General features: G+C 38.5%; 1 protein-coding gene across 2 annotated transcripts in view; it reads left to right on the forward strand.

Moving 5' to 3' along the window:
• SORCS3 (sortilin related VPS10 domain containing receptor 3) overlaps nt 1-20,413 on the forward strand; it is a 615,258-nt gene that overhangs the window by 382,363 nt on the left and 212,482 nt on the right. For both annotated transcript variants that reach the window (XM_021072812.1, XM_021072813.1), the window contains one exon: nt 6,214-6,287. In XM_021072812.1, the coding sequence (XP_020928471.1) occupies nt 6,214-6,287 (74 nt within the window). The remainder of the gene's footprint in view (nt 1-6,213; nt 6,288-20,413) is intronic.

Genomic DNA, 20,413 nt, shown 5'->3' on the forward strand with positions numbered 1-20,413 from the left:
GGTAGAGTTTTTATATAAATATATTTCAAACCATCCTTCCCTCCACATAGAAGATCGGCTGGCTCTATGGAATCTGACTGGCACACCAAAAGCTGCTGTAAAATGTATATTTTGTAGTCCCTTCTGATTATGTCTGGTTACCACCATGTGGCCATTATAAATTCACATTTATTCTTAGAAAATATCCTTAGGGGTGTGATGAAGATGCACAGGGCAGATAAATACTGGCAAATGAGGGCTAGACTTTCCACCACAGAATCAACAGTCTGATCCTAAGCAAGACGTCTAGCTTTACAACTCAATGACTAGGAGTGGAGACAAGAAAACAAGAAAGAAATAGAGCAAGATCTGTCATTATGACTCCTGCTGGTAGGTGTGCGATGCCTATATTAGTTACTAGGGCTTTTATAACAAAATGCCACAAACTGGATGACTTGAAACAATAGAAATCCATTGTCCTATAATTCTGGAGGCCGGAAGTCCAAAATTGAGATGTGAGCAGGACTGTGCTCCTTCTGAAACCTGTAGGGAAGTCTTTGTTTCTTCCTAGGTTTTGGTGATTTCCAGCAGTCTTCATAGCCCTTGACTTGTAGATACATCACTATAATGCTCTGCCTTAATTTGGTCTTCCTTTTGGGTATCTTTACGTCGTCTTCCCTCTCTGCCTATCTGCCTGTGTGTCCACATTTCTCCTTACGAGAATATCAGCCATCCTGGATTAGAACCTATCCTGATCTCACTTTTAACTTGGTTATATCTGCAAGGACCTTATTTCCAAATAGGGTCACAATCTGAGATACAGGGGATTAAGACTTCAACATATCTTTCGTTTCTTGGGGGAGAGGGTAGGGAATAGGACACAATCAATTCGACCCATAACCTCCTAATGTAATCATATTATCCTTTGAACTTAAACTTTCCAGATACGATTTGTTGTTCTTCCTGTGGAATAGTACATTGATTAAATTGCCTCTTTAGTTCTTCAGCTATCAGATGGTTTTCCCTGGCCGGCTGATGTAATTAGGGAACTAATAACAGAATCAATAAGGAAAAGAGCGTGCTCTTTCATATTTTCCAGCTGTTCCAATGATTCACTTAGGGCTCTGCGTGTATGTGTCGCTACTGAAGACGTGCTTGTTAAGAGAGATGCGAACATGAACTATAGTGAAAGAGGGAGAGAAGGGGATCTGGATTGTTCTCCGGTAAAAGTCCAGAAATGACGTCCTTGCAGGGAGAGGCCATCATAAGGCAGGATACAGAGGGAAACATGGTCAAATATGTAACTCTGTATGAACAAAAATGCTTCAAAGTGTTTACTGCTTGGAAAACACATTTTAATATTGCATGAGCCATTCTGGTTTGAAGCCATGCAGTACTGTGTAAACACCATGTGAGCTAACACATTTCCTATCCAAGGAAAGATTCACCACTATCTATGATAACCTCTGTGAAATACCATTTTGTTGAAAATCCCATGATGCTTTGTCTAATTCCAGTTCCCTAATGAACAACTTGGAATTTCAATTCTTAACCTTTTAAAAGATAGATAGATAATGTATACATTACAAATAGAAAATTAGTATAAAAATATAAGTGGAATAATGCATAGCTTTGCACCATTATTGAAATTATATATATATATATGTATATATATAAAATAAAGAAATATGAAAATGATGAGGAGCTTTTAAAAAGTAAATAAATTACTCATCATTCCACAATTCAGAGATAACCCTCTTAACATTTTGGCATATTACCTCCTAATATAGTTCAAGTTATGCAATATTTTACATAAAATTAGTATTAATATCTACATATTTTGTAACATTTTTTAATGTCTAGAGTAGTGTTAAATAGCTTTGGTTTATCTGCGGAGTTTTTTAAGTTTTATTGAAGTATAGTTGATTTACAAGGTTGCGATAATTTCTGCTGTGCAAAAAGTGATTCAGTAATACATAAGCACATATCCATTCTCTTTCAGATTCTTTTCCCACTTAGATTATCACTGAATATTGGGTAGAGTTCTCTATGCTATACATTAGGTACCTGTTGGCTAATCATTGCATATACCTCAGTGTGCATATGCCAATTCCAAATCCCCATTCAACTCCCCTCCACCCATCCTCTTTGGTAGCCAAAAGTGTAACATATTTTTAAATAAATTGCATATAATGAACATTTTCATGTCATGAAATCATCTTCCAATACTTTCCATTGAATGATTGCCTATGTGCTTTGTTTCTATTTCAATGTTAGAGATTTCGTTTTTTGAATTACTAATACATATTCACAATAATCCTTAAAAACTTCTGTGACCAAAAGAAGAAAATACCTATTGCCCACACTGTTACCATTGCAGAGATAGTTAGTATTAATATTATGGCCTATATCGCATGGCAGTGTGATTGTCTGAATTTCTGTCTTCTAATGATCATGGTATTTTTAACCTTTGTAATCCTAGCATTAAGTTCAGTGCCTGAAGCATAGTCATTTTTTAATACACTTTTAGTGAATGAATGAATGAATGAATGAATGAAGAGGCTGCAAAGATCTAGCTTGTGGGAGATACACCATTCGTTTCAGACTGAGAAACTTACTGTGGATTTAGAAACAAGGTGGCTCACCCAAGGCCCTTAATGAATAGGAGTTTGCTCTTTCTGTTCATCTAAATCAGCCTCCAGGCAGAGAATTCAATTAATTTTTTTTCCCCATCAGTCAAACTCAAGAGCTGAAAAAGCAAAAGCAGAGACAAGGGAGTCAGGAAGTGAAACTGGCTTGGATGAGATATACAGCTGAGCTCTTGCTCTTTCTGTTGGGAAGAGCATGAGATGAGAGGAGCCATACTTCTCCCAAGAGCACACCTGGGCAGGAGCTGCAGTGCATGGCACTCTGCCATGACCAGGATCCTCCAGAATGGAAGGTCTGATGGTTTCCCTGGAGGACTAAGACTCCGGTGTTGTCACTGTGACCCCCAGAGGTTTTCCTGACCTGTCACTAGAATTTGCAGCAGAGGAAGACACAATCATGCTGGGTTTCATTTGATGGAATTTGGGGCTCTGTTTGCTCTGACTAGAATCTGACAGACAGTCTGATAGCTTTGGGTTGTAGAAGGTCCCACCCAAAGTCTCTTCTATATTTAATTAGAAAACATCTCTCTTAATTCTGAGCATATATTTATCAGACACCTGCCATAGGAAAGAGAGTGACCCAGTTCTCGAAACCCTAAATGAAATACTCAGTCCTTGAAATAAATTATGTCAATATAGTCTTCCCAGCAGGATGGTATGATCCTTACAAACCCTCTCCTTTCTCCCAAGACCCTCTCCAATATATAAATATACATATAGGTAAATATAAAACATCCAGAAATAAATGGATGGATAAGGAGACAAATGGGTAGACAGACAACTGCCACCTGCTTTTGGCCAGCGACCATCATCATATCCATCCATCCTTTCTCTTAAAGCCAGGCTCAAGACCTTGACTATATTGACACCAATCTTCTTACTGTCTCTTCCACTCAGTCCACACCACCTATCTCCAAAGGCCTAGCTTAAGATACATTTATCCAGGGAGCTTCATTTACCCATTTTTAGCCTAGTTTATTTTTCCCATCTCTCGCCTTTTAGCGCCTTAGCCTTTGCCCCACTTTCATTTTTGCCATGCTTATAGTTACCCATTTGGCTTCCTGAAGAATTGAATGTGTCTCTGTGCACCCTGTAATTTAATGGTGTAGAGCTCGTTCTGTTTTATTCATTAAGTTGGTGAGTAAAGAAAGAGACTGAGGGCAATGGAAGAATAGTTTTGCCTTTTTTTCCCCATGTGTTGAGCTGGGCACACATACTAGTTGGTACTTTCTCAGGGAGTGAGAGGTGAGAGAGCCCGGTTTGAGTAAATTCTGTGAGTGTTGGTGGTATTGACATGGTTTAGTATAAACCTGAAATCAGATAAATCATCATGGACCTCCTAGTTTTCCATTTGGTTGCTTTATAGAACAAAGCATCATTATCTTCATTGATAGAATGGAAATGCTAATGCATCTCCTTAACTACTATATATGTGTATCTCTACAACCACACACCCGTATCTGTTCTTTACTGGACAATAGAGACTTTTAAAAAATATAGTTCCTGGTGCCAGTGTTCAATAAATACTGACTGAATTAAACTGAAATGGCACTATACTTCCTCAAGCAAAAATTCTTTCTGTAGGCATTGTAAGATTATGGACTCATAACTTAGAGATGGAAATGTTACCTGGGTGTGCATGCACTTGAGAACACTATGGGTAAGCAGCTCTTGGGGGTGTGATTCTTGGGGTGTCCTTCCTTGACCTCATTTTTAGAAACTTGCAGACCACCTGCTTCTCTCTTGCTTGGTTTCCCCACTTGTAAAAGTTTGTGAAAAAAAAATAAACACGATGGCATTCTCATTATAAACCAGACATCATGATTCCATGGAAGGAGAGGTGAGCCAGGACATCAGAAACCTACATCCTCGTTCATTTGACCAAAACATAACTTCTTCAAGGTTGAGTGTCATGAACTGTAAAATAGGAGGTTCCTGTGTTCCCCTGTTTTATGCCAGGCATTGTATAATCACTGACACACAAAGCTGAGTAAGGCATGATCTCCACCCCTCTTATAAATTAGAGTCTAGTGGGGGAGGAGGTGTGCTAACCTGTTATGGCTGAGTGTAAACAGCTTCATGGAGGCAGATAGTAATGGCACCATGGGGGGGTGGTTAACTGTGCCTGATTGGATCAGAGAATGCTTGAGATTAGGGGTTTACGTTAATAAGAACTGATAACTGTCTTGAATTCCCCTCAGTGTCCTTGTAATGCTGAAATGTATGTGAAAGAACAACTTAGTCAAATAATAATGATGATGATGACAATATATCTATTATTCCATTATCAGTTAGATTCAGATATTATACTTCTAGATATTCAATTACAAATAAAACCCTACACTCCTGGCTAGTCTTTACAGAGATGCTGTGTTTTCCCTTTTGTGTTACAAAGGGGCCATACTTTGCATTCATAAAATAAGAGAATGTGGAATCTGATTCATTTGGCCTTGCAGAAGGTTCTTTTTTTGTTTTTTTTTCAAAGTCCCAGGGCTCTTTTTTTTTCCTGTTTTCTTATTCCATGGAGTTTCTTCCATCATTACCTCCCTGTTTTAATTATTGATTTATGCAATAGATATTTAGGTGAACACTTTATATATGTATTCAAGGAGTATAAATAAAACTAAATAATCAGACAAATCTGAACGACATACCTGTATTTTACCCTCTGGTAAGTGCTCAGTGGAAAAAATGATGAGTGCAGTGCATTGAGAAGAAAGAATAGTGAGTGGGCTAAAGGTCAGAGATGGCTCTGCATGGATGGGTAATTTTCACTCAGCCGCAAGAGTGGTCTTATCCTTGCCATTTTACAAAGATGTGGGAATGTGAATGAGTCTGATGTCTTTAGTGGCACTGAAAAGTTCATGTCATTTATAATATATACAGGAAGAGTAAGAGATAAAGCTGAAAGGGCACACTTTTTTTGCATACAATATTGTATCAGGTATCACATGAAGGGCATTTTTACATGTGTCTTATTTTTTTTCCTTGAACACAGAATCTACAGAGTGACTTTCATATAAGGGTTTTTCCATAAACATATATTTTTAAATAAGTGTTGCTGAATTATTTTAGATGTAGCTAAAGACTTTATAGAATTTAAAGAAAAAAGGAGGAGTTCCCATATGTCTCAGTGGGTTAAGAACCTGACCTAGTCTCCATGAGGTTGTGGATTTGATCCCTGGCCTCTCGCAGTGGGTTAAGGATACAGTATTGCCCTGCAGCTGAAGCTCAGATTCAAACTCTAGCCTAGAAACTTCCTTATGCCTCAGGTGCAGCTGGAAAAAAAAGGAAGATATAATTTTACTAAAAGCCTTGCCCCCAAGGTAGAGACATGGCCTCAGAAATGGTTTCAAAGCTTGGCTCAAAAGCATCAGCTGATTGCCTATATATTGAGCCAGAAGACACCATGATAAGTATGGCACAGCCATGTACATACATTTGTATATGAATAGAATGGATGCCTTCTTGAGGGTGTTGGGCACACTGGTGGGTTGGGATGTTCTTCTCCAGGGGGATGCACATGTATTCTGTTAAACAGAACATCCCTTGATGCTTATGCTCTCCTCACTTCATTGTTTTGCAGCTCTACAGCTCCATGGACTTTGGGAGACGGTGGCAACTCATGCATGAACGCATCACACCCAACAGGTTTTACTGGTAAGCCCCATTTGCAGACTCACCACCCTCTTGGATAAGGAATTATCAGGCAACATAGCACTCTGGACACATCCCTGGACACCTTCAGCACTTGAAGTCACATGTGCCCTAGCCCTTTGCTACTCCAAGTTTGGTTTATGGACCAGCAACATCAGCAGCACCTGGGAACTTGTTAGAAATGCAGAATCTCAGGCTCCACAAAGACTTACTGAGTAGCACTCTGCATGTAACATGATCCCTGGTGACTTACTGTGTCCATTAAAGTGAGAAGCACTGGGCTGGAGAAATCCATGAGAGCATCATGACCATCCGTGCTGTGTACTAATCTCTCTTCTTTTTGGAAAAAGTAAATATTTTATGAACCTATTCTAAAAAGCAATATTTTCCTAAAGTGTTCTCCAAAGAACATTAGGTCCACACAATGCTTGTCCTTCCATAGGTGTTTCTATGGTCAAATAATTTTAGGTGATGGTTACCCAACTCTACCTTCCTGGAGACTCAGGACTCACGGTAGGATATTAAAGACTCTGGAGAAGGCTGGAATGAAGGAAGCTGCAAACATGAAGTCAGATTCCCAAACTCGTTTCAGTCCAGAATTCCTGACTCATATCACACCTGATAAATCTTTCAGGATGATGCCCATGGAGCAATTTTGAAAAATCTTTTTAAAGAGTGAAGGCATTTCAGATGGACAGTTAGCCCTTCCCCCTAGTTGGGAAGTGTTGTCATTAACTGGTATTTTTTAAATACATGCTTACTACTGTTACCTTGGCTGTAACAAGGGAAACCTGGTTTAGTGTAATTTTAGCTTTTACTCTTCCTTGCTGGAACATAAAAATGCATCTTCCTTGTGTCTTGCTTTAACTTCAATGGAAGCGATGGCCAAATATGTGTAGGGATATCTGTAGGCAGCCTGAACCAAAGTGTGTAATATGCTTAATTATATGTTTGATTAAAAACAGAAACAACATTAGCAGTGCTTGAAAATAGTAACTATTCCATGCTCATTTTAAATGCCTTAGTTCAATTCCCTTAAGAAGTCATGAGATGGCCGTGTATGCCTTCCATTAGGTAGGTGCAGGGTATGCGTTGTGGGGTGATGTACATTTACATCCATTTTTGTACATATACACATCCATACCAACATCTTTGGAAGCAGCAGTTTCACCCAGTCCCCTCCTGCACCTACAAAAACTATGTCCAGAATTAAAATGATGATTTCAGAAGCACAATGTCAACCATGTCTTATTATATATATAGAATCCTGGGAGAGGAAAGGGAATTGCGAGTGTTGCTTTTGCTTCAATACCTGGACTATCCCCAATTATTTTTCCCTTTTCAGACCAACTATTATTTGGTCTGTAACTATTATTACAATTATTACTTGGTCTGTATTTAGAATTATTAAGATTTTTTTTACAATAGAGTAAGGCAGAAAAAGAAATATTTGTTTTTCTGATGTTCTGGCTATATAATTACAGCCTTTGGCTCAGCTCAGATGGACCATTTCTCGGTGTACCATCACTCAGAAATCCCTCAAAAACAAAAACAAAATCCTTCTGCTATTTCTAGAACAAACTCCTGATGGTAAGGCCATTGGCCGCCTAGGAAGTCAAGTTGATGGAGAAAGAAGTATAATAGATTGGATAAGTCTTGTCATCATTTTGGAAGGAAAATAAATTAAGTAGAGGAAGGGCAGAGTTTTCCTATGTTTTGCAAAGAGCAAGAAGAGAATGTTCCAGCTGCTGTCTGCCTTCCCTCTTCCTTTGTGTAAAAAGAATAAATCCCCAGGTCCTGATAATTGTGTTTCATTTCTTCTTCACTCTCTGCTCCTTTCATATACGCCCCCATGGGGAAACGTAAAAGTTAGCGCCTGTGCTGGCCAGCCAAGTGGTAGCTGAAAATTCCATTTTTGTAATTATCACTTCTCTGTTTCTGATGTATAATTGCCATGATTATTCTTTTAAGTGTCATAGGAGTTGCAGAGAGCTCATTTTACAGACGCCATTATTTTCTTCCAGTGACAGAATCCATGACTGTCAAAAAACTCCAAACCACTTATATTGAAGAGACATGGCTTGTATGGGTTTGGAGTAGAAATATCGTCTCAGCACCTCCTTGAGGAAAGACAAAGTTCATTTCTCAGGGTGCTGAGCACAGTTTTGGCTGAGACAGGGCCTCTCCCAGCTCTGGTTTCCTCATCTGTATAATGGGAACAATATTCTTCTTCTCTGTTTCCGAAGGTTATGGCAAGGACCAGATGCAATCGTTTCAGAATTGGACTCTTGGCAATTTCATTTTTCCCTTTCAGTTTTGTAATTTGTAAATTATGTCTTAAATACTATATTTATTAGTAGTTGTGAAGAACATGGCACACAAGTGATCTGTCATTTTTTCTGGGATGCAATTTTGAATCCCATGCTGGGTGAGACTGCCTATGAACATTGGATAACAATTGAGTGGGTCTAATTTACTGTCAGGAATCCACATCTCAACCTAACCTTATTGTCCTCACTCTTTCTTGCTTCATGATTCTTCTGACGTGGTGAAAACAAATCAACATCAAAAAGCCCTAAAACTCTTTCTTTGGGAGGGATCATTTAGGATGAAGTGGCACTGGTGGGTGTGGGGACACACTGGAGAGAAAATAGCCATGTCAAAACAAGACATTAAAATGAAAGACCATTATATTATGTTGTGTAGACAAATAGAGTGAAAATGCAATCCAGACAAAATATTGTCCAAATATTGTTATCTATAAATTGGAGATGTTCAAAATCTATATTTGGAGATAGACATCCATGAATGTGAGGCTTCTTCTCCTACGCTGCCTTTAGTTGGTGGAAAGTAGCAGCCTAGAGGAGAGTACTATAATTCAGAAATGATTTCTGCCAAGGGTGGGGGAGAAGAATCAACCCTCTAAGTGATGACCCTGTAACTGATGGCTTTGAAAATGCACTGGGGATTGTAAGGGGCTATCATTGTTATCCATTTCCTCCTTAGTGCCCCACAGTGCCTGGGGGTTAGACAGGGCAGGAGGCATGATATTCATTAGCATTAATAATCAAGCTTCCTATAGAGATAAAATTTTCTTTATGAATTCCAGATGTTCCAATGCCATCAAGAGAGGTCACCTAGGAATCTTACACCCTGGAGTGACTTAGCCATCACGCTCACGCCCCTAGAATTGGACTGACATGACAAGTCTTTTAGTTGTGACCCTTTCACTCATTTGATACCTGCCTGACAGGCAGATTACCAGATTTGTCTTATGCTCCCATTCATCACTCCAACTACTTTAGTGATTTTTAGTTTGCAGGGACATCACAAAAGTAGCTAAGTATCCTAATATAATACTTCTCTAGTCTCTGCTTGACAAAGTTATCATAGGGAAAAAAACATTTTGTTTTGTTTTGTTTCAATATCCTACTGAGCTGCAAATGAATAGTTCTTCTTCCCTTCCATTGGGAGAAATTTAGCAGGAAGGCACATTCTGCAGTGGGAAGATTATTTTCATTGCACATCCAATATGAATACTTGTTATGGTTCACAGCTTTGCCTCTATGGACCCTCACCCTACCTAGGTATTTGTCTTTTTTCAGCATCTTTTTCAAGGAGGGCGCAGGCATCCTAGGCCTTGCTGAGTTCTTGTGTAACTGGACTAGTCCCTAAGTGCCTCTGATCTCTAATAGCTTTTACTTGTATAGTATAATGAAAGAGAGAAAGAATGTATCCAATATATCTTCCTTACTAACTTTTCCTTAATTATTCTCTCTCCTGAAAGATTGGGGTCCATTTGTTCCTCTTCTTTGCCTTTTCTCATTGTATGAAAGTGTTGTGATAAAGTAATATACCCTAAGATGTTAAACTCTTACCCCTTTTCTGGGGTATTTGGGTTGCAAAATTGACCGGCCTTTAAAATTAAAAAAAAAAAAAAAAGAAAATCTATAGGAAGACGATAGTTGTAGAACAGGTTCTAGATCAGCCCACTGTAGGGTGTTCAAGGAGAGGGTCCTTTGTGGACAGATTTTTGACCTGTTCCAATGCTGGTTGCAGGCTGAAAGAGTCGCTGGTGTGTAGGGACAGCCACAGTGGGTTCCATGTCTCTCTCATCCTTAGACTAAGGTTGGCTTACTCATTGTAGATTTCTAGTGATGGTTGTCCCAGCTGCTTTTCTTCTTTTTAAGAAAGGTCATGAGGGAAGATTGGATGAATGGGAAAGCAACACATGTCCCTCCTGGTGTGTATAGATAGGAGGTCCAAGGAAAATAGCTTGTAAAGGAAAAAAGGAGGATATGGACTAAAAAGTCCTTTTATTGCAATATTTTCTTTCCAGTCTTTCATTGTTCTTGTTTTTCCCCAGTCTCTTTTTTTGGATGAATGTGCTCTTTTATATGTAGCTTAAACATATTACATGTGAATTTGTATAATCTACCTTCTCCCCTCTTAATGTTTTATTACAACAATTTTTATGTTACTGTGAACATTTTATAGCCATCATTTTAATTATCTAGGCAACACTTCACTCTGTAAAGATATATACTTTATTGCTATATTCTATTTTTATTAGACATTAGAAATGTTCATATTTTTCATTTTTTATAAATAATAGTTCAGTTAATATTTTATGCATATTTCCTTACTATCTAGGATCATTTTCTTGGACCAGTGTCCTAGCTAGCCCATTGAGAAACCTATGTTTTTTCCTAGTCTCAACAGAGTGTCACATTCAAGTGTCACATCCATATGCAACACTAAAAGTATTTTAGAGCAATGTAGCTTTTTACTGAACCTTTCCTTGAGAGGAGTTGCAAAGAAGCATCACATCACACAGTCAACGGTGAGTCTTTATAAAACCCCTTTATCTCTTCAAAATCCTTATCATCTTAGACAATCATTACTTTCTCATCTATTCCTTCTCTTTCCATGGGCTATAAAACTATTCTCAGCCACAGGGTTGTCCACAGCACATCCCCTTCCAAAGTACCTCTCCACTCTTACACACCTTCCAAAGTATCATAAGCTTTTCTTATAGAGAATGATTGACCCTCTCTCCTTTGCCTCTCCATCTATCACTCTTATTCCACCCCCAGGAAATCCATAAGTGTTTGTTGCACATCTATTAGAACACATAGGAGTGAAAATCGGTGATTGTTAGGGTTTAACAATTTTGTTTATATCACCACTAAAAGGAGAATAATTACATCAAAATATATACATTTGAGGATCTTTAATCCTTGTCAGAAAATATAAATCATGTTCTATTGTATATTCCCACCTAAAACATATGCAATAAGAGTCTATTTATAGTTAGTACTCCCTTCCTGGTTGGGGAAGGCAGCCTCCAAAATGGCCCCCAATGACCCCTGCTTCTGGAGACCACACCACTGAGTAGTCCTCTCCCTTTGAATTCAGGCTGCATTGAGTGACTTACTTCTAGTCATTAGCATGTGGCAGAGGTGAGGAGATGTCACTTCAGAGTTCCAGTTACAAAAGGACAGTGTTTTTTGTCTCAGGCGAATTCTCATGATTGCTATGTGAGCTGCTTTCTGGAAAGGCCCATGTGACAAGGAACTGAGGGAGGTTATAGTCAGCAGTTAGTGAGGAACTGAGAGCCTCATTCTGACAGTTCGGTTCCAGGGAGGAACAGTTGAATCCTGCCAATAATCATGTGCATGAGCTTGGAAACAGATCCTTCTGCAGTCAGGCCTTCAGATGAGACTGCAGCCCTGGCCAGCACATTGACTGAATTCTTGTGAAAGACCTTGAGACAGAGGCACCCAGTTGAGTCATGCTCAGATTCCTGACATGTAGAAACAGAGAGACAATAAATATTTGTTATTTTTAGCTGCTAATATTTCTAGTGAGGTTGTCAACTTGTTTCATTCTATTCCATTTTATTCTGTTCTACATTTTGATGGCAGGATTTTGCTTTCTGAGAATACTTTTTATTCCCTCTCTGAGAGTGTTTGTGTGTGTGTGTATGTGTAAACATGAGCCAAGTGTGAACATTCCCATTCAGAGAAGTGCTAACTTCACTTACAAAATTCCCATATATCTGAATCCTAGACTTACCCATTTCAGCCTAATAACAGCTGTGAGTGTGCAAGACATTGGGCACTCACAGGCTGGAGGTAAAAATAGGGCATGGTTATTTGAATTAATGTGGCTGGAGGTAAAAATAGGGCATGGTTATTTGAATTAATGTGGCTGGACAAACCTCCTTACACCTTTACTTCAATTTAAACTCTGTAAATCTCACGTATTCTTTAATATAGTTTATGTTTTACTTTAAGGATGAGCTCCTAAACTATGGTTCCTGAAGAATTACATGGTGAGTCATCCTTTGGATATTAATATATTATCCATGACAGGGTTAAGGAATAGGCAGAATGGCTTGAGATTGTTTCCTGGAAAATCAAGTTCTTTTCAAACAAAGTTAACATTATGGGCTGAATTTTTGAAGCTCTCTCTAACTGTGCGTCTACAATTTTGCAAACACAGTCATTTGCCATCTCAAGTAATGGGATTTAGGCATCGACCTGGTAGAAGGGATCCGATTTAGAGGCCCTTTGCAAACTAGGGTATGCCACAAATAATATTTAATTCAACTCTCCCTTACATTTTTTAAATGATGCAGCAATTTAAAAATACATTACGTTGAAAATAATACATGCAAGGTCACGAGGGGAGTGTGAAAGCTCGGCTTTCAAGCAGAAATCAGTTTCTACTTTGCTGGCAGAGGCCACTTAAATGCTGCATGTCTGGTTACATCTTGGCCTTGGAAGAGCTATCTTAATACTAAGAACAGATGGAGTGCTCAGAAACTATACACCGTAGTCAGTGCCCCGGGGAAGACAGAACCCTCAACTCTTAGGATGAAATCAAGAGATGCTGGACTCATGTGGTACTTTGGCTTACCATGTATGCATTCTACGAAGGAGGGAAAATAAGGAGACCTATGTAGTTGTAGACTTAATGAAGTCTTTACTGGAAGAGAAAGTGTCATATTTGACCCAGCCTCTGAAAATCTGAAAAGATTTCTATGTGTTAAACAGAGACTTCAAAGACAGCCACATTCACTCTCCTCATCCAGTGTAAGAAACGTTCTAAGATTCAAGTAGAAACACCATTCCTTCTTCTTTCCCCCATTTTTTTGGCTGGTTTCTGTGGAATTATAGACAGAGGGCTTCCAACTGCTTATTCTACCCAGATGATTATGTGGCAGACATGAGTAATAGCCATTCAGCACAGAGAGAGGATAATCTCACTAATACATTTTCAGAGGGGAGCAAATTTGGTTGTTTTCACAGTGGGTGAGATTTCAGATAGCTATTGTCCTTTGGGGGAGGGTCAAGCAACCCACATAGAATAAAGCATCTTGACTGCTCTAGTCTTCTTTGGAACTCAGATTGCCCATTTAAGCCTTGCTCCCTACTTGAAGAAGTGAAAACAGTGATAGCAGTGCACTGGGCTTAGCCGTCTTGCGTGGGGAATCTAAGAATTGGAAGGTCAGGGAGAGGCCTAGAGAAAGAAGAGGAACAGCCCAAGGGGAAAACATCCACCAGAAGGCTTGGAGGCTCTTCAGTATGCAGGGTTGCAGGTGGCAGAATCAGCCTTTTTCTCGCTGAGGAAATCTCAGAGTGCCCTGCTCCATGTTGGGAGAGGAGTGTATAATTGTCTGCTTAGGCTGGATGGCTTTAACAGCAGAAATATATTTTCTCCCGCTCTGGAGGCTGGAGATCTGAGATCAGGGTGCCAGCATGGTTGGTTTCTGGAGTGAGCTATCTTTCTGGCTTGTGGGCAGCTCCCTTCTTGCTATGTTCTCACATGGTGAAGAGGGAAAGTGAAGTGTGTAGTGTTTCTCTTATAAGGATGCTAATCCTACCATGAGGACTCTACACCAGTGAACTTGTCTAAACCTAATTACCCCCCACGGGTCTCATCTCCAAAGAACATCACCTTGGGGGTTAGGGCTTCAATGTGTAAATTGGTGGGGGACACAACTCAGCCTATAGCAAGGCGTAAAACAGGGAAGACTTTGAGAAGAAACGTAAACTTCCCAGAGGACATTTCACCGAGGAGAGTCCTAGAGCAGAAATGTCTCAGGCTTCTAGGACAAGATATAGAGGCAATGGCAAAACTACAAAAATAACTTTTAAAAGACATAAACATGATTTAGATACTTTATTCCTGTTTGTCAATTCAATGCAAGCTTATTGTGGACATTCGAGGAAAGGCAGAGCAATAAAAAGAAAATAGTTACCTCTAATTTCACTGTCCAGAAAATACCACTTAAAAAAATCAAGTACGTCTTCATAGACTTTTTCCCTTATTATAATATAGTATAATTTTCAACATATTTGTTTTTATTGCAATTGAGGTTATGTTGTTTTTAAACTTTTGCATCTTTTAAAAACATACTTGAACATTTTCCTGTACCATTCTCTGCACTCTCTAAACATAATTTAAAACTGTTGTTACTTGCATTGTATTCTAATTGGTGGCTGTATAATAATTTAATCACCTTCTGTTATTTAACATTGATCTTACTTCCAAATTTTTACTATTAAGGAAGTCTTTGGAATATTATTTTGAAAACCTTTAAGTAATTATTTTTCCATGGTCTGATTATTATATTTTTTAAGGATAGATTACCAAAACAATATGTATAAATATTATGCCAAGTTGTTCTCTGGAAAGTTTATAACAATTTCCACTCCAACTAGTAAAATACCACTTCACTACACCTCATAAAAATTTAATTTAAAAAAGTAATCTAATTTAATATGCAAAAATGGATTTTCCTTGTTTTAATTTGCATTTCTTATCAGACCGGTGAGTTTAGACATGTTTTCATATATTTATTAGCCATTGTATTTCTTTTATGTGACCATCTGTTTTTGCTTCTCTTTTATTATGAGCTTTTTTATATGGTCTCTCATTTTGTTTCAGGATTGTCTCCAGTTTATTCTATGGATTTTAATTGCCTTATGATATCAAACATACTTTTTACTTTAAAAATGATCAAATCTTTTTATTTTTCTTGTTATACTGTCTTCTATTATTTTGTATTTAGATTGTGCCCACATTCTATGATCATGTAAATATTAGCTAAAGATTTCTGATTTGTGATGCTTCTTTACTATATAGTATATATATAACATACATTATAATTACATATTAAATTATATGACATTAAAAATGCATTCTCCTAATTATGCCTCAGAATTCTCATATTGATAGTTCTCTGTTTTATCTTGAGACTATATTATAATTTAATTATTTTAATAATTTAATAACTTTAAACCATATTGATGGGTATTTTTTAGGATTTGTAGGATCTCTATTTTTTAATAAAATAAACTCCAATAAACATATTCCCACTTAATTCTGTGCCCATATTTCTGACTGTTTCCTGTAGGAGAAACTCTGGTCAGAAGTTAGGGACCATTGAGGTTGGTAGGTTCACAGCATTTGTCAGCAGCTTTTATTCTCTTGGCTTGGTCAGTTCTCTGTGCCCTGAGCCAGACCACACTGTGTTTAATTATTGTTTATAACACAATGCTGTGCCTGGTTGAGCAAGTCTTTCCTGCAAAACATAAGAGAACAAAAATAGATCCTCTTCTTTTTTCCCCAAAATATCCTTGGCTTATCTTATTCATTTATCCGTCCAAATAAATTTGGAATCACTGTTATGTTTCAAAATTCCCCACTTCCCCTCTCCCTATAAAGGAACTCAGGAGACTATTGATTAAAATTGCAGCAAAGCTCTAAATTCATTTGTCAAGAACTGAATATTTTTCAATATCCGGATTTCTTTGGGGCCATGTGGTTTGTTCTCCTTTTAGAGTATTTCTTTGTATTCCTCAATAAGGTTGTGTAGTTTCTCTGTATGTCTTACATATTTCTAGCTAATGTTATATCGAGGAATTTTCACTTTGGGTGCTATTGGAAGTAAAGATACTTTGTACATATCTTTCTTCAGATTGGCATGACTGAATTGGATAACCATAAGGTGTATCTACAATTTTCCCACACACACATATAATTGGTGCCCTAAGATTCTTTATATTATAAAGAGATTTTTTAAAGTAATTAGGGGAATGTGATCTAACTAGAGATTCATTCCTGTAGGGGGCTTGGGAATTTAAAGGAGAAGAGCTGTGTGCTTAATAGCTATATGATATTAGGCAATTGTACTTAATTAGCTGATGTCCTTTCTGACTGATGAGGCATCACTATACCCTGCCATCACCTCCTGGCTGAATGTCAGTCTTTTCAGCTTGGCACATAGTAAGTGTTTAATGAATATTAGATATAAAATTAATAATAAAACAACTCCTAATATGAGAGGATAATTGGCAAAAATGAGTATCGTCATTAATTTGGTGGCAGATAGCTCTTAGTATCTCTTTGAAACTAAGTAAGTTTGGTTGTATCTGCATATGTTTTTCTCTACATTCAAATCCCATTCATTACCTAATTGTCATTGTTTGTATTTCTGATCTGTTTTTCCAGTTATCAGCCCATGCCTTGTTATTATTTGTTAAAATTATTTTAGAGAAAAATATTTCTAGCTTGATGTTAATAAAATGCGTAAAACTATAAGCTGAAGATTGTGTTGTATCAGATCATGTGTACTTTAACAGATGTGATGCAAATGTTGAGACAAATCAATGCAGATTGCCAAGGGAGCATGGCCAGAAATGGGAAGCACCAAAAGAATATTAGAGAAAATGTCATGATTGCTCAGCAGCTGAAGGGCCCAGGCTAGCCTGGTATGCCAAGTGAAGGCTTCTTGGAGGAGATGAGATTGAAGAACCTTGGATGATGGTTGACTTGGCAAATAAGAAAGGGTTCTCCTTCAGGGAGCCTAATTAGAACAAAGCTGAAGTCTCAGTATATTTGGAGAGCAGTTGTTAGAATAGGGTTTCTTGGAGTTCCCATCGCAGTGGTTAACGAATCCGACAACCATGAGGTTGCGGGTTCCGTCCCTGCCCTTGCTCAGTGGGTTGACGATCCGGCGTTGCTGTGAGCTGTGGTGCAGGTTGCAGACGCGATTAGGATCACGCATTAATGTGACTCTTGTGTAGGCTAGTGGCTACGGCTCCAATTAGACCCCTAGCCTGGGAATCTCCATATGCCGCGGGAGCGGCCCAAGAAATAGCAAAAAAAGACAAAAAAAAAAAAAAAAAAAAAAAAAGAATAGGGTTTCTCAACCTCAACATTTTTGGCATTATGGTCTGGATAATTATCCTGTGCTTTGTAACAGGTTTAGCTGGATCCCCGGTCTCTACTCTGTGAATGGTCACAGAACTCCTCTAGTTGTGAAAATCAGAAATGTCTCTAATATTCAGATGTTGCCAAATTATTCTCTCAGGTTATCTCCTCCCTCCATTGAGCACCACTGTGCTAGGAAAATAGGATTTTCATTGAGGGGCAGTGAGAAATGAAGCTTGGGATGTAGACTAGATTCAGATGGTGAAGGGCCTCAAACACGAGGTAAGTGGTTTAGACATGTCTCTCTGGGTAATGGAGGGCATTCATCTCTTGTGCAGGGGATTGGCATGACGGTCATGTTTTACGAAGATTTATTAACATTTGGTACTTTCCTTGAGATACTTAAGTGCATTCCGTGCAACTCTCTGTCAATATATAAGCTAATGATTTTTTCAAGACAGATGCAAATCTTCTAAAGTATCTCGATCCCAAGTGCCAGTCTCCAATGAAAAATTACGGGATTTGGGGCTTTTAAAAATGTATGCCTAGTATATATTTTAAATAATCCATTCCTGTTTATACTTTAATTGATACAACAGCCTTAATTTTCTTTTATTAAACTAGGATTTAATCATTTTGTCATGGCTCAGTAATAATGAACCCAACTAGTATCCATGAGGACATGGGTTCAATCCCTGACCTTGTACAGTGGGTTAAGGATTCAGCATTGCCGTGAGCTGTGGTATAGGTCACAGACATGGCTCAGATCCTGCATGGCTGTGGCAGAGGCCAGCAGCTACAGCTCTGATTGGACCCCTAGCCTGGGAACTTCCACACAACCATGGGTGAGGCCCCAAAAAAGAAAAAAAAAAACCCCTGGAATTCAATAATTTTAATACACTTTTTAATTCTTTCTTTCCATCTTCTGATTCTTTGTACATATGAAAATAATTTCTCAAAAAAGTGTAGTTGTATTATGTCAACCATTTATGTTTCTTTTTTCACATTTACCTAATCGAAACAATTTTCTCTATGTGGGCATAGTATTTATAAAGATCACTTTCATGCCAGAATATACCACTGAATTGATATACTCTTCTTGTATACTAAAGGATTATGGGGAGGTTAAAGCAGAAAGGACCCTGAAAGATGATCTGGTCTAGTGATTTCTCCACTAGTGCTCTTGGAAAGTCTATGGGAGTTCTGAAAAACTGTCCCAGGGACTATCTGATACACAGGAGAGCCTTAGTGGTGCATAGTGATCAGGTCCTTGGCCCTCTCATTTTTGATTCAGCCAGAACTACTCAGCTTCTTATGTTTTATATGTTAAGCTTATGCATAAGAGTTGTTTTGAAGATGGAAGTCCATTCATCAAGGAAACAAATAAAAACACTTATAAAATCATCAATCTAGATTGGTCCTTTCATTTTATACAAGCTACATACTGGTATAATTGTCTTCAGGTTATCCTATAGAGTAGACATTTCTTCAGTGGTTAAAGTCTTGCCAAAGAACCTAAGCCATTGTGCTAATGAGGACACTACCTGGTGATCCTCTGCTCTATCAAGGGCTTCACCATGTTTTGGTAAGAAGATAAATGTCCACATTCACATGGAAGTGATTTTGTCCAGTTAAGTGATAATCCATAGAGCCTGGTGTGAGAGAGAGTGAAAGACTATGGTGATTAGATTGGAAGAAATTAACCCTTTCTTTTACTTGGTGGCAAAGGGTGCTAAGGATCATTCAGTCACACTGTAGCTTGTTTTATTCTCAAAGGGATGCTTAAAACAGGAAACTCCTTTAGTCACTTAGGCTTTTTCAGCTGTCAGCAAATTGCTTTTCAAAGACGCGGTTTTCCTTCTGTGTACTTGTTTGTGTATTTCTGAATATGTGACAGGTGTATGCTACCACCTTGATCCCCTTTGCTTATAAGTACAAGGAGGGACAAAACTGTCATTTAGGAATCCATGCTGCTTATCCTCAATTTCCCTGAAATCAGGACACACTCTCCTCCTTTAGCCCTCTTACTTGAATCTGCTCTTGGGAAGGACAGCCTGGATGATGGATTAGGTGCATGCCACGCCCCTTTTCATCTCCCCACTGGCCAGCCTTATCATATTGCAACATTTGCCAACCTCTTCCCTTAACGGTGTTGAAGAGAAGCTGTCAAGTAATTTGTGCAAAACTGTGCACAATAGAGGCAGAGAGAGAAATCCCCGGGGGGTCCCTTCTCTGCCCACTCAGCATTTCAGATGGACACGAGGAGACTGAAGTGTTGAAAAGGTCAGACCCTGGAACCAGTCTGATCTATAAAATGCACCAAAGTGTGCAGTAATTGCCAAGGAGCTGGGCCAGAAGCACTGGGGGGTTTAAAATGGGATTCCATGCACTTGTTAAGTAACACTGGGAATGAGAGATCCAGGATCCTGAATCATACATTTCTTAGTACTAACACCCCCCTGCTTAACAAGTGTCATTAAAAGAAGTGGCAGTGAAATAGGGCAAATGGAGTTGGGTTTTATGACTATTTTCTACTTTTTTTTTTTTTTTGTGGAAGAAGAGATTTGAAACATGAATGGCATTAAGAGGTATGCTATGTCTCCTTTTGTTCTTCCTTTTCCTTCCTATTGACTTGATGTGAGCTTTGTTAGGATATCCCAGCACAGAGAGAAACTCAGTACATTAGGAGGAAAAAAAAATCCATGACTTGTGAGAAGGATTCAGGGCTTCTGGGGACTAATTCTATTTCTGCCACTGGAATAGCAGCCAGGACTTAGGTTGCTCTTAGGATCCCTGTGGTTTTGTGAACCTTCATCTCTAGAATTCAAAGGGCTGATAGAAGGTCTTGGAAGTTTAGTCCAATGCTTTTTGTCCCAGAAGTCGATAATCCTCTTGTAGCCTGT

The sequence above is a fragment of the Sus scrofa genome, chromosome 14 (genome assembly GCF_000003025.6).
Source record: "Sus scrofa isolate TJ Tabasco breed Duroc chromosome 14, Sscrofa11.1, whole genome shotgun sequence".
Lineage (NCBI taxonomy): Eukaryota > Metazoa > Chordata > Mammalia > Artiodactyla > Suidae > Sus > Sus scrofa.